Source organism: Manacus candei, unplaced genomic scaffold (assembly GCF_025592945.1).
Source record: "Manacus candei isolate 608988 ecotype Guabito, Panama unplaced genomic scaffold, ASM2559294v1 h1tg000017l, whole genome shotgun sequence".
NCBI lineage: Eukaryota > Metazoa > Chordata > Aves > Passeriformes > Pipridae > Manacus > Manacus candei.
The window spans coordinates 19465097-19479751 of NW_026138065.1; the positions used below are offsets into that span (position 1 = coordinate 19465097).

At 34.8% G+C, this 14655-nt stretch overlaps 1 protein-coding gene across 1 annotated transcript in view; it reads left to right on the forward strand.

The window, feature by feature from the left end:
* The first annotated feature begins 356 nt into the window (after positions 1 to 356).
* SYT14 (synaptotagmin 14) overlaps positions 357 to 14655 on the forward strand; it is a 64036-nt gene continuing 49737 nt past the window's right edge. The window contains exons 1-3 of the mRNA XM_051783135.1: positions 357 to 447; positions 1335 to 2618; positions 6733 to 6951. Coding sequence (XP_051639095.1) covers positions 1673 to 2618; positions 6733 to 6951 — 1165 coding nt within the window. The 5' untranslated portion in view covers positions 357 to 447; positions 1335 to 1672. The remainder of the gene's footprint in view (positions 448 to 1334; positions 2619 to 6732; positions 6952 to 14655) is intronic.

Genomic DNA, 14655 nt, shown 5'->3' on the forward strand with positions numbered 1-14655 from the left:
CTGGTAATCTCCCCATTTTTCTGTCTTGTTATGGGGTCCAGTACTCTGGCAGAACCGCTTCCTCAAAGGGTCAGTCCTCGCTTAGATTAGGACCAGATGCTTTTCTGTTCTTTGAAGAGATGACTAAACATTAACTCAAATTTAAATGGTGTTTTTTTAGTTATATCTCGCATATATATTTGCAACTTTACAGGTATTTAATAATGATCAATTCTGGTACTGTTACAACTTTATAAACTTTTACAAGATTTTGAAAAATGTGTTTTTTTCTGTTTCTTTTAGTATCTCCTGAAGCAATTGGATTCCTGTCTGCAGTTGGGGTGTTCATTATTCTCATGTTGCTACTTTTCCTATATATTAATAAGAAGATGTGTTTTGAAAATGTTAGTGGTTTCCCAGATCTCGATTCAGGATACACTACAAGAAAGAATTCACAAGATAAACTTTGTAAGTATTTGACATACAGTGTACTAAACTTAATTATAAAAATGCACATTTTTACAAGGATGTAGCAACACAACAGCGTTGACTTTTCCTGTGACTGTGCAATACTTGGAAAGGAACAAACCTTTGTGTCCACAAGCTACAGAAATTCAACAGCTGTATAACCAAGGAGTTGACCTTTACTTATGGGAAGATACTTCTCTTGCACTCTGAGAATACTCTTGAACTCATTTTAAACATTCCATAATTGTGTAAAATTAAATCCTTTCAAGTAAATTTGTGAATGGATTATTGGGTTTTCACTCAGCTTATTAAAATCCTTCACCAAACTTTTGGAGGTCTTGCATTTTTCACCTGGAAAGTAATTTTAAAGAACTAAAACATTAGAAACATCTCTGACTGGCAAATTACTGAATACTTTTAATACTACAAGGTCTTTAGTGATCATGCGTGACAAAGAAACTTAGACCTTGAAAAACATTTTGGGGTTAGTAAAACAACCCCTTTCTACTTCTGTGCCATGGAAATTGAACAGGCTTTGTCAGCTGATGTGAGAGAAGGAGAAAGGCCCCAGGGAAGAGAATGGGAAATTGGAGAGGTCTTCTTCCCCTCTACCTCTTAAAATATGGAGCTAAATTTTTGTTTTCAATTTTCTTGGAGACAAAAAAATTTCTTCCCCTTGAAATTAAGTCTGTCATGTTAACTTTCTTTTTTGCTACAAACCAAATCTTCATGTTCCAAAATACCTTACCTTATTTTAAAGGCAGCAGATGTTTTGGGGTGAAGAAGTCTCCATGATGTGTGTTGTGTTGGTTATGTTGTGTTAAAAATTTGTTTCAGTGTGACATTGATGAAAGGACACAATTTAACTCACAACTTCTTCTTTGCAGGTTAGGATAAAAAAAAAAATTTCCAACTCACACAGTTGTCTGGTTTTTGAAAATAATGAATTTTTTTATGGCTAGTTGGTGCTGCAGTTGATGAAAGACTATGGTTTTGCTGGTTGATTGTGGCCTCATTTCAAAGTATTTACTTAGCTGTTTTCTCATTATTTTCAATGCACATTGAATGGAAAGAGGAAAGCTGCAACTTCCCCTGGTAAATATATTGATTTTTGAGATAGCAAAAACAAATAGCTCTGAAATTGAACTTGGAGAAACAGAGATGATCTGTTTGTGAAGCAGAGGACCTTTCATTATTAAAAATTGTTGCTGAATAGGCTGGACAAATGGCGTTTTTCAAAAACCTTCACCAAAATCTGAGCCTCCCCTCTGTGTCTTCCCTGGTGGACACGCTTAGCAGTGCTGTGGATGATCTGGCAAGTGTTGTTGGAGAGGTCAGCTACACTGTAGCTGACTCAGTAACAGAACAAGTAACCAGCATGATAAATGGCCTTCGTGCAGAAGATGAGAGCTCCAAAATGCAGAACGATAAACCTGTGGAGGGGAGAGGGGAACATACACCACCATTAACTCATTCTCAGGAAATTAGCATGGAAGTGAAGAGAGGTGTTGCAGAACACAAAGAGACTCATTATTCTAATTCATTAGATTTTGTAAAAAAAGGTACAAGTCAAGTTGGAGTATCTGACCATGTCTTGGACAAAAACCAGAGCCAGTTGAAAGGCACAGATAATGATAATCCATCCAGTTATACAGAAGTACCTCAGGTTTTGAAGTCTGTAGGAGGACCTTTTAAAAGGGAAGCAGTAGGGGGAAATGAGTGTATTGTAAATGATAAGTTCTTGAAGGATAGTCACCTGAAAAGTAATAAATTTACCACGGAGCAATCTATTGAGGAGCAAGATAATTGTCTATATGCAGTATCAGATAATTCTAAGAATCACTTGCGTAGAAAAATCAAACCACGGTCACCTGGAGTTGATTTTAAGGATTCTGATCAAGTGCATAGCATGAATGTTCCTCAAGATTTAGAAACAAAACTTGTTGAAGTACAGAAGCAAAAATTATCAGACTCCAGCTTGAAGAAGATGCACAATGATCCCAATTGCCTTAATGAAATCGAAGAAAAGAAATCAGAAGCCCTTTTTGATAGAAAAGGAAAATTCACCTCAAAGGATGAAGACATGTCAACTACAATTGCAAATGATGGTAAAAAGAAAAACTCAAAGAAATTAGAGAGAGAGCTATGTAATAAGAAGACAGCAGGAAAAGGTGAGGAGTCCATTAGCAAACTGTATTCTTCAACCTTTCCTGAAACTTATGATAATTCCTTCTTTTTTCACATAATGTACACATTTAATAATAGTGTTTGCCTGTGGATGAAAGTAGGTTTGTTTTTTCAGTGCTTCATTCTCTACTGATGTTGATATTTCTTGAAAGTTAATTACTTTTGAAACTATTACTTAAAGGAATTGATTAATAAATGGCTTTCCTATGTTCTAACTTTACTTTCTTTTCTACATGGTTTTTCTTACCTTCTCTGCAGTGCCTTGTGTGATTTCTGTTAAAAACTATGAATTAATTAATTAATACTTGTTCTGGAATGTCGTTTTCATTTTGTTTATTTTAAAAGCATTGCATAAAATGTGCTAAGATGATAAAAGAAATAACTTCTCTTGCATTTACATTACAGTAGATCTTCAGAATATTTCTGGGATGTGTAAGATTATGATTTCAAGACGCAAGACTCAATGAGAAATGGCTATTAAGTGATTTTAAGTATAGAAAAAGTGAATGAGGCTTGTCTTAAAGTTGTAGTCTTCAAAGAAAACCTGCGTGTTGTTGATATGAATACTGTGTGTGCCGTCTTTAACATCTAGTCTTAAACAACAGGATAAAGGGATTGCAATAACAGTTGAAGTAAAAGTAAGAATTAAAATCTTGCAGTTTTACACAGTTGTTTTGCAAGCTGCCTAGGAAAGTTTTAGAAAGCAACACAGGCTTTTCCACAGGTGCTGTTTCTGCAGAGAAATGAATGCTTTCATAATAGAAACACATTTTTTTTCTTCAGTGTGTGTGTTTTCCCTTATCTGAAAACTTCAGTTATCTGCTTTCTTGGGTTTTGGTTTGGTTTTGGTTTTGTTTGGTTGGTTTTTTTTAATTTGGTTTAGGAGGTGTTTTCCATGTTTGTATGATAACTATGATCTTATCTATTATTTCTTTATGTAATGCTATATTTGTAAACTATATTCTCTCTCAAAAATGGCATTTTAGGTCCCATAATAAGCAAATTAATAGATTTCAATAGTGTACTAATTACTCATGACCCGTGTTAGCCAAATAAAGCAAAATTTTTAATAAGAACATGAATTCTCTTAGGCAAGTTTCCTACTAAGATATGAAAGTCAAACAAGAAGTGGCAAGGAGAGGCATAAAACCCTGAGATTTTTTTTTTTTTTAATGTACAGGAAGCTATTTTTTCCCAAGAATCTGAAACAGATTAGCATTGTTAATTTTAAAAAGTGTTTGCATCGATAGCTTATGTTTTAACTTTAGTGAGGTTTTTAAGTCCTCTGAAGAGGTCTTGCTTCCTGACTTATAATAGTACACATTCTCAGTCTTTTATGCTAGGAACTGGAGAAAAAAATAATTGGTATCCCTGAGAACTTCTGGATGCTTACAAAAGTCAGTGTATTATTAGAGACATAACTTTCTACTCTTCTTTAAAACATGTTGCTATCATGCTTTATACTATTCCATTCTTTATGCAGGCTGATTAGTGAACCTAATTTCATATTTGTGAATACATTTCTTGCAGTGCTAAAGGATGCATCTAATACTGTTGTCTGGCACTATATTTTAGTCCTTGTATGCTCTGCTTTAATTATAGTTGTGGAAATCTGCAGAAGTTTCCAAGTTGACAGGTTTTAGCCTATCGAGGGCTGTATGAGATATAAAATTTTACTCTGTGTACCAGCAGAGGCTTTTCTGGGCAGCCTCTTGCACTGAATGTGTTAGCCAGAATAGATCCTGCTTGGTGTGATATTTTCAATAAGTGATCAGTGAAATTGAACTTGCTTTATAGACATCCATGAAATGGGAAGAACCATATCTGTTAGACTTGGTTTAAAATTGATAGCCTAGACTTGAAAGACCTAGTTGCTCATTAGCAGTCTATTAAGGCACTATTTTTCCTGTAAATACTAAATTAAGATTATGTACACATTGCATGTAGACCTGTAGCACCATATCCAGTTAAGGTTTTCTGACTTTTTCCATTTCAAGACCTTATTTTCAGTTCCCTAAAATTGTGTGCTAAATTTGAAAAATCTGTGATGAAATTAGGCATTATTTCTGTTGGAGATCATGTTAGGTTTTTGTTTTGTTTTGTTTTTCTTCTTTTTTCCCCCTCAAGTTATACTTTAAAATCTTCAGCTGTTTCCAAAAATATATTATGGGAAAAACATGCTGGGTATTTGTGCAACAAAATAAGTAGATTTCACATCAGCTTTACTAAGATATTTTGGCACCTTTGTGTATTGGAATTTGTACTTGAAATGTGGGAGAGCACTTTTCCTGTGTCAGAGAGGCCCATGTTCTTTTATGAAAAAAAACCCCAAAGTTTGATGAAGTTGTAAATTTTTGGAAAGTTTGCTTTTTGAAAAGACATGGTAAACACTTCTTATACTTTGCTTGTTAAATTCACTGACCATCCCATTTGCACTCATATGCTTCATTTTAGGAGTTGAGGAATAGAGCAGGTCTTATCGTGCCTTTAATGTTTGTGGTTGCTGAGGGACAGTGGAAGTTTGAACAGAAAAATTGAGAATAAATGTGTCCTTTGTGAGGACAGAAACTTCCTGAACAAATATAATGTGATGCATGCAGTAGATTGGGATTTGAAGTAGGATGGGTGACAACAATGGGGCTGGAAAGCAGGAACTTACTCGTATAAATGTAACTTTCTAAAAGATGTCTTACCTAAACTTGTAGCATAGGTTTTTTTGTATGAGTACCAGGGAGAAAAAGACCTTGATGGGAAGTGGTTTTATTCATATGCTCTAGAGGCTTACCTAAAAGTAGGAAGGATGGACCTCTGTTGTTAGGCAAACACTTGACTGTAGAAGAGGCCTATATGATTGAAATACGTTGAGTTACTTTAATTTTAAATGGCTGCATTTTGAGTAATCTGAATCCTTCCTTTAGTAGGAATACTCAGCCAAAGGAGTGAGACTGACTGGGTGTGAAGGCAGAGACTAATGGGAATGGAAATGCAGAACTAGAGCTAAGGACAGGGACTGGGAAGAGGTCTTAAAAGCAGGGAGGGGAGAAGCGGTTGAGTATGACTGGATAGCATGTTAGAGAACATTCCCTCACAGAATCAGGAGCTGAAAACCAACATTTTAGGTATCTCAAAGCTCTTCTAGTAATGGAACTTCGCTGGCAAATCATATGCTGTAGGCTTGCTCACTGAGTAGTGGTCATGCTGACCTTTACTGAGTTTACACGAAATCTGTTAGTGCTTATTGGAGTCTGAGATTTACAGAACCTGTGCAAAGCATGTTAAATTTGGGTGGAATCCATCTGAAGTTTGGAAGAGGGAGGAGGAAACTTTCCTTCTACAGAGATAAATATGCAGCTGAATCTTTGATTTGTGGGAGGAAGTCATGCTTGAGATGTAGTTGGAAAACGTTAGCCACAGGAGTGGGCACTATAGAAGAGCTGACATAAAAGAATTGACTAGATAGATTTTTTTCCATGCAATTTTTGCCGTTGCCAGATGTCTGTAGTGAGAATCTGCATTAATTTCAGTTATTGAACAAGAGGCTGTTTATTTAAAGTTAAATAAAATTGTGCATGCAAACATCTTTCACTAGCATTTTCTTTCCCATTTGTTATTATGAGTTTAAGCACTACTGGCATAAATATCCCAAGATGATTTTTTTGTAGGCTTCTCTTGGCAAATCAGTTTCATTTCTATGCTATGCTACATGCTCACAGCAAGGATCAGCTGGGAATGTAGGATCAGGAGCTGCCTTTTTGTATATTAGGTATCCAAATGCATTTTCCTACCTAATGAAGGGTTTCAAGAATGTCAGTGCGTGCTGCCTTACAAGAATCGATCAGTTTTCTGTTGAATAAGTATTAGAATGGTATTTGGGGCTTAATGATCTTTCAGGTTTTCTAGAAAATGAAAATAGCTCTCACCAGTTACAAAATCACATAATGGTTATAATTACAATAAAATATTTTTAAAATACTACAGAAATTTTAATGAAAATTTCTTAATGAAATATCTTAAATATCTTCAGTGATAACCTTTTATGGTTATTTTCTTGTATTCTATTTTGAGCTGTAGTCGATTTGCTTTATTTTATTCAAACAGACAATTCTTATATGAGTAAAGACCAGCATGGTTCATCATCTGAGAGTGAAGATGAAGCACTGGGTAAATATCATGAGGCCTTGTCTAGAACCCAGAGTTCCAGGCTGCCAGTGGTGGATGGCAGACAGCAAAAAAACTATATATGGGAAACCAGACAAAAATATAGTCCCCTGTCTGCAGAATATGATGGATACAGTAGTGAAGCCTCAATAGATGAAGGTAAGAGTGATTTAAAAGCCTTCCTTTTACTCCAAATTTCAGAATTGTGTTCTGGATAAGTAAGTCCTAGACGAGAGCAGCTTGACTAGAAAATAGTCAAGATCTGCAAGAAATATCCAGACACCTTTTATATTTGTGCATGCTCAAAAAAAAAAAAAAAGCACAGACTTGTGTGCATTCTTTCAGAAATACTGCAAATGATATAATACCTTGTTATATTAAGTTTCTTTAAATTTAATTTTGGGGGAAATTTAAACTGGTTTGATTTAGGAAGGAAGCATGGCAACTCTTGTTGAATTTGTGGTATTATAAATACAAAAGAGACGTGTTATTCCTCTCTTGATAAGCTGTTATAACAGCAAAGTAAATGGAGTAGGTTATTGGCTATGGTGCATATGGTCATTGCAGTGTGCATTACTGGAATGTTCTGTATGTTTTCTTCTCTTGAAAGAAATTACTACAAAGATTAGATTAATGTATTTTTTTCATGATGCTGAAAGTTGGATGTAAACAATGGATATTCTCTTATGTGCTGTATATTTTTTAAGTCAGGGTGACAACTTGACCTAGAGGCTGAGAATTCTGCTGTCAGTATTTTGTCAATATGCTTTTTGTATTTGAAAATAGCTGTATGTGAGAATTGTGTCTGTAGCCAGTTTCAAGTGTGAAAAGTGAGCTCTTGTGGAAGTTAGATAAAAGTCAGATTCTAATACAGGTACTGTGCTATAGTAAGATATTTGTTGGTCTCCCTTTAGTACATTAAAATGCAGAAGTTTTTCGGTGTTTGATGTTTTCTAATAAGCATGGATACATGTAATTAAAAGATATCTGTCCTTAAATGTTCTATATAGTCCAGAAGTGCTTGAAAAAAAATATTTTCTACTGTGTAATGTAATTAAATTATATAAAAGTCTGTTTGCCATTGAAGTTTTTAATTAGTGTATGATCATTCATGATCCCAAGCTAAGACCCAAAGCACATGAAAGCCATAGTTGAATTCAGTTACAGAGTAAGAGAATTCGTTTTTGATCATCAGAAAATTCGATTCTTTCCTTTGCTGTTAGATTGTAGGAAGGCTGAGTTCCAGCAAATAGTGAAGGAGATGCAGAGGTGAGATCAAGTGGTAAGAACTGATCCTTGGACACCGTGATGGAGAAGGACAAGGAAGAGAGATAATAAAAGTATCATGTTTGGGTTTTATATCTACTGAGATCTCTCAGCAGTGTTAGTTGGGGAAACATGAAAGACGAGATACTAATTTTTTATACGGCTTGTGTCACTGTTGGGAAAAAGTGATGATGTATATTAACAGGAGAGGGAAAAATTATGGTATTTTTCAGCAAATAGTACAAATTATACAAGAAGACTACTTTCACATATCCAAATAATGTATTTGTTTCTTTTCAAACCACTGAGGCTGGTTGTTGAAATAGTCATAGTCATGACATTTGTCTTTCTATTTCATCGTTGCTCAGTTTTTTTATCCACCTCAGTTCATCTTCTCAGTGAAAAGTCCTCAGTTCATCTGAGCTTTTTACTTTGACCCTGTAACATTTAAGCGTCAAAGACATCGTGCTAGCCTGTATCTAATTTTTTCTTTCGGTTGTATTTTATTTCTTTTTTGTAATTGTCTTCTTTATCATTCTCTTAGGTCATCAGGATTCATAGTCACTGATTTTTATCCTCTTCTGGGGAATGAAAATTCCAGTCTAGAAATCTATATCATTTTTACAATCTAAGACAAAATAACCTTGTTGGCAAGTCCAAGTTTTGCATCAGGAAAGTTACAATTGTTTCTCCTCTGTTCCTTTTTTGTTATTCTTCTATTGCTAAAGAAGTCTGTCACCAGGTGCTATTTCTTCTCAGTGCTCTTTCATTCGGGGAGCAAGCTGGATATAAACCCCATTTATATATATGCAGACATATTCAGGGTTTGGAAGAAAACCCTTTTAAAGCAAAAACTGTCAAAACATTGTAACTTAGAAAATTTGAAAATTTTAACCACATACTTCTACTTGCATAAATCTTTAATACTGACTATTTTGCTTTTGCTGCTGCTTATGACATCATTCTCTTTCCACATTTTACAAGAAGTGGAGAGTCAGCAGTGTTATTTATTTGACAGCCTGCAGTCATTCTACAGTGTTTGGCAAGATGCTTGCAAATTGGAGTGATGTTTGTCTCGTTTTTGGAATGTATTAATCTCAACAAAATTATGTTTAATATTATTAAAAAAAAAAAAAGGTTAGTATTGGACATAGCAACAGATTAACAACCTAGTGTTTTTCACTTTTCAGTGACCTGAAGGTGGCACACTAGAATAGTGTTAGTACTTTTTCACACTCCTCCTAAATTATTTCAAATGAAAAAGAAAGAATCTTTGCACAATGATTAAAAAGTTTTAGAATAGAGGAAAAGGCAGAGTGTCCCTTGTTATGTTATGATCATTACAGAGGGAAAGCTGCCAAACCTAGAACTTTGATGAAAAGAGAAAGCTGAAAACCTCATGAAGAAAGTTTACAGTCTTAAATAAATGAGGGACTGGCTATTGCTACCAAACAGTTCATATGTGTTCAGAGGAACAGTCCACTGAACAGATGACATTAAAAATCTCCGATTCCAAGGGGGGGAGCATCAACATTCCAGATGTTTCAGTGTAACTAGGTGTAAAACTTTACTGTTTTCCTTAAATTTGGAAAATAATTTCATTAAATACTTGGTTTTCATGACTTAAATTATTTTTATAGGAAATGTAAAGACAGGTAATAGAACCATTTCTTGATTCTTTGTAGTGGAAGATGAGCAAGCTATGTCTTCCTATGTACTTTATTTCATATGAGAAAAAGTTGTCACTCCATTTGACTTCATGTGCTTCTGTTTTTTCATATGTACTTTACCATTTCTACTTCTAAGTCTTTAGCATTTTGGCTGTACTTCCATCTTATGGCACTGATTAGTCCATATGTTAAACAGGACTTGATGATGTTACAGTGAAGTGATGAGAGGACAGAATTCATTTTTGTCTCATCTCTGTTTTCCTTCTGCTCCTTGCTAGTAAACCAACCCCTGATCATTAAGATTAAGGACAAGGTGGAATGGTCTTAAACGGAAGGAAGGTACATTTAGAATAGATATTAGAGAGGAATTCTTTACTGCGAGGATGGTGAGGCACTGGAACAGGTTGTCCAGAGAAGCTGAAAGCATTCAAGGGCAGGTTGGATGGGGCTCTGAGTAACCTGGTCTAGTGGAAGATGTCCCTGCCCATGCAGGGGAGTTGGAATGGTCCATAAGGTCCCCTCCAACCCAAACCATTCCATGATTCTGTGAATTCTGTCAGAGGTAGAGCAATGCAAATATTTCACTTTCAGAAAACTGTTTTTCTCTGCTGAATTTTCTCTTCAGCAGTTAATATCTATCACGTGTTGTATCTTGCAGTAGTGAGCTGTGTGTTTTCAAGGGAGTAAATAAACAGTTTTACTAATAACTGTTTACTCTCAAGTTCTGTCTTCACTTGTTTAGATGTGTCTAACTCTGCACACACAAAATTTAACAGAGACAAAAATATGATCTTGTCTTTATTAATACACCCTATTAGATTTGCTAAAAGCATGTATAATATTAATATGTTTGCATCACTAAGACCTTCAAAATGTCTGATCACATTATTTTAAGGTTCACTTATTATCAGTTACATAATTAGTTTATTACATCCATTTTCTCGCTTCATGCCTCTAAAAATGTTATATTCCAAAGCCTGAAAATGTGTGTGCTGTGTTTTCATATCATTCTTTTCTCCTCTAGATGGCCATATTAATCTTTCTTTTCAATGTATTTATATAGAACTTGCACGGCATTTTGTATCATGTTTGTAATAGTTGAATGAAGAAAGCAATATATTCTGTGGGTTTCGGTAGTTATTTTGATGATGGAATGTTCTAGTAGCACTTTAGTTAATTCTGTGAAATTTAAGGTTTTAAATTTTCATTCACAAATACCTGCTTATGACCAGTGTCTGATCTACTTTATATATTTGTATTGCACATTTGATACATTTAGATTTTAATAACTTATAGTGCGTACTTAAAATGAAAAGTAAATTACTATTGTCCTTAGATGCAAATATTTCTACACACTCAAAGCTACTGTAAATATGTAACTTTTGCAGTGAGGTTCTCATGGGCAGGCTTAATTCCATAATATCACTAAAGGAAAATCTAATTCATTAGAAAATCAAGTGGATGACAGATGTCATCATTAAAAGGAAAATGGTAGAGGTTTGCACCTGAAATTTTCAGCTCTTGCACAAATGACCAAAAACTTAATCACCGAAAAGAGAAACCTGTATAACTACAGTGTATGTGGACTTAATCTCTGTGCTTGGGCCCAGAATTCCAGGGTCGGCTCAAAGTTCGGAATTTTAATTTTGCCAGTAATAATATTTGTGTTATTTCTAATATTATCCAATAAAGTATGGATATTATGGTCACTTCCTGAAGTGACCTCTTTTCCTTTTTCCTCACACACATCCTGATAAAACTTCATTTTAGGTTTTTATAACAAGTATCCTACTTCTTATATTATTTCCTACCATTTCAATATGTTGAATATGTAGTATTGCCTTTATGTACTCCAACTTTTTGTAATATTTTGGAAGAGGGGACTAAGATAGGCTGTGATATTACATGTCTGTTTCAGAAAATATAGAACAAAAATAAGGAAAAACCCACCATGAGATATTTTTGCTAACCAAGAGTTTATAATTTCAAATAGGGATTTAAATAAGGAAGTGTAAAAATTTTATGTTTCACATTGGCATTATTCTTTGTACTTTGTATTTGGAAATATTTTTTAATATCTATATTGTGATCTTAAATGGACCATGCTTTCTTAATTACTTCAAATTCAAAAAAATGTAAAATATGATATTAAACTAGCTTCTTTGTTTCCAGTAGTGGCTGCTTCCTCAGCTTTAACCAAGCATTACACTGAGAAGTTGTTGTGTCTTTCTTATCTCTCTAAGCCTCATAGGCAAGTACAAGATGTTTTCTTTAAAGAGATGGTTCCCTAAATTCCTAAATATTTAAGTTTTTAAACTTAGAAATGTTAGGGTAAATATATTGAAATTACAGTTTTGCAGGCAGATGTCAAAAACTATAGATGGTTCTTTGGTTTTGAAATCAAGATTCTCTGAATCCCTTGAGATGAGAAAGGTAGAAGAGGGGAAGAAAGCAGTTTGGATTTTTTCATAGTTGATTTGTGATACTCTTAAAGCATGTCTTGCCCAAATTACCTCTTTAACAGCTGTGCAAAATTCCAGATTAGGGAGCAAGCAAGAGGGATTGATCCCAATTTGAGACAAAGTAAGTGACATCATGATGGAAAAAAGGAGTAAGCTCACTTGCTGACTTAGCACACTTAGATGTACTTTATTTAGCTATAGTTTACCAGTTCTATTACAACCACAGGTTCCATCTCCAGCCTATTTTAAAGTCTTTTTCTAACTTCTCAATTGGTAAAGCCCCATGACTGAAGACATGTTTGTTCAGAGGCTCTATTTCTGGGATTGGCCCAAGTGCCTTACATTTCGCAAGGTTTTTTTGAAACATATGGAAGCACTAAAAGACTGCAGTGAGAAAACATAAGTTCTCTTAAATGAGAATCTGCTGCTCTAGCAGACATATGCTACTGGATTTTATCCATCATTTCCATATTGTGAAGGTAGAATATGATGTTATTTTTGTAGTTTATCTTCTCCTCTTCTATTCTTCTCTAGGCTTTCGGCACTTTATGTTGATGTGTCTGTGGACATATGTTTGCCTTGTTCCTCAGTGTCAATCTTTGCACATGAAGGTGACTGTTCTTCTGGAATCTCTTGGATCTAATTCTTTAGGCAGCTTTTTGCCTTTTCCTTCTCTCTTGTTAGTTTCTATTTGGGAAAAGTCTCCTCACTGAATTAAAGTATATGTAGAGATTTTCTCTCAATATCTTTTCAACATAAGCACCAAAAAGTCCTTCATAAGCACCTCAAAACTGGTATACAGGTGAATCTTCCCAGTTTGTTAAAGCAACCTGTGAAGTTTTCCTTAGTAAATACATTCTGTGAAGTAGGATCCTACTTATTCAGACTTGTCAAGCTGAGGTGAAACCCATTGAACAGGCTGAGAGAGGAAAAATGGATTACTCAGTGAATCCCATGATAACCAGTTTATTTTCCAGTTTATCTTCTATCATTATTCCTTGCATGTTAGTAGATCTACTTTCAAACCAAGTGTGAATGAAGACTTACTGTTTTGAAATTATAGAGTGAGGGCCTCGGTATGGTTGTATTGTGTTCCGCAGAATAAGGCCACAGTTCTCTCAAAATTGGTCTGTCTGTCTGTACACTTCAGATGTTATGAACTACAGGCAAAGACAATGGCTTACATGGAAAAAGAACTGTGCACTGGTATTCACACTGGAAGTTGGAAAGCTTAGTCGAATACTTGATCATAAATAGTTATTTCTTTTATTTTTCCTCTAATGTGCTTCAAATAAATGAATTAGAAATACTGGAAAGAGTATTTAGCAAGAAGGTGGCCAACCACTTTTTTCTGATGCGTCTTTATCAGGTTACCTGTGAGATTTCTTCCTACCTATAGAAAGTAAATACTCTTTTTGTCCTGCTATTTTGGATAGACTTAGGGTTTCAAATAGTACATTCAGCAAGAGACTTTGAAAGGGTCTTCAGTCAAGAGATTTAAGAGAAGTCTTAAGAAACCTTCGAAGTAGTGTTTCATAAATGCTTCAGAGTGTATTTTGAAGGCCAAGTCATGTTACAGCTGTGAATACTCCAGATATTCATACTCATGTATCCTACCTGATAATGCTTGTGTACTAACAACTGATGTCATTCTTGTTGCACTTTCTGGAGATTTTTTTTTTATTTTTAGTTGATACAGCTTCCTTATGCTTGTTTTTTATTATGTGGACATCTACCCATGACATTTTTTATTTTAAGAGTAATTAAAAATCTTCATGTAGTACAGGAGAAAGTGCAGTGATGCAATACTAATGATACAAAGGTCTGATGCCTGATCGTATGTGTCTGCCTCCTCTGGTTAATTGGGATGAGTCCTCATTGGCTTCAAGCCCTTAAAAGTTGGAGACAGCGAATTTCTTGTGGTTTTGAAGCTTCTGGGGAGTGTGGCCATTCAATCCATAGCTGTATCAGCTCTATCAAGGGAATATTTAGGGATACTTTCATAGAAAAGATACTTTTTTAATTTGAGGATTTGCAGAATAGTGTCCAGAACTAACTTGATTTGCAGCACTTTCTACTTACGACCTCTGATGCTGCGGTTTTGGGTTTTGGGCTTCTCTGTGGGTTTTTTTTGGTATGAGGGTTTTTTTTGGTGTGGGTTTTTAGGTTTATTTTAAATGCCAAAGTAGCTTCCTAGTGCATTATGACAGACCTCTATTATTCTTCTGTGATACTGGAAGATAATTCTCTTAAGTACTTGAATTTATGATGCATGTTTCCCCAAAATAAACTCAACTGAACATTGCAGAGACTAAGGTGATTTAAAGATTATCTCTTGCTCTGTCTTTTATTCAGTTTTACAGAGTTCAGATCTTTTATCCTTCCCAAGAAACTGTTACCATTTGTCTTGTGAAAAGTTCCTGATAGCAAGGTACTTTTCATGTAAGTAATTCATGTATTAGGCT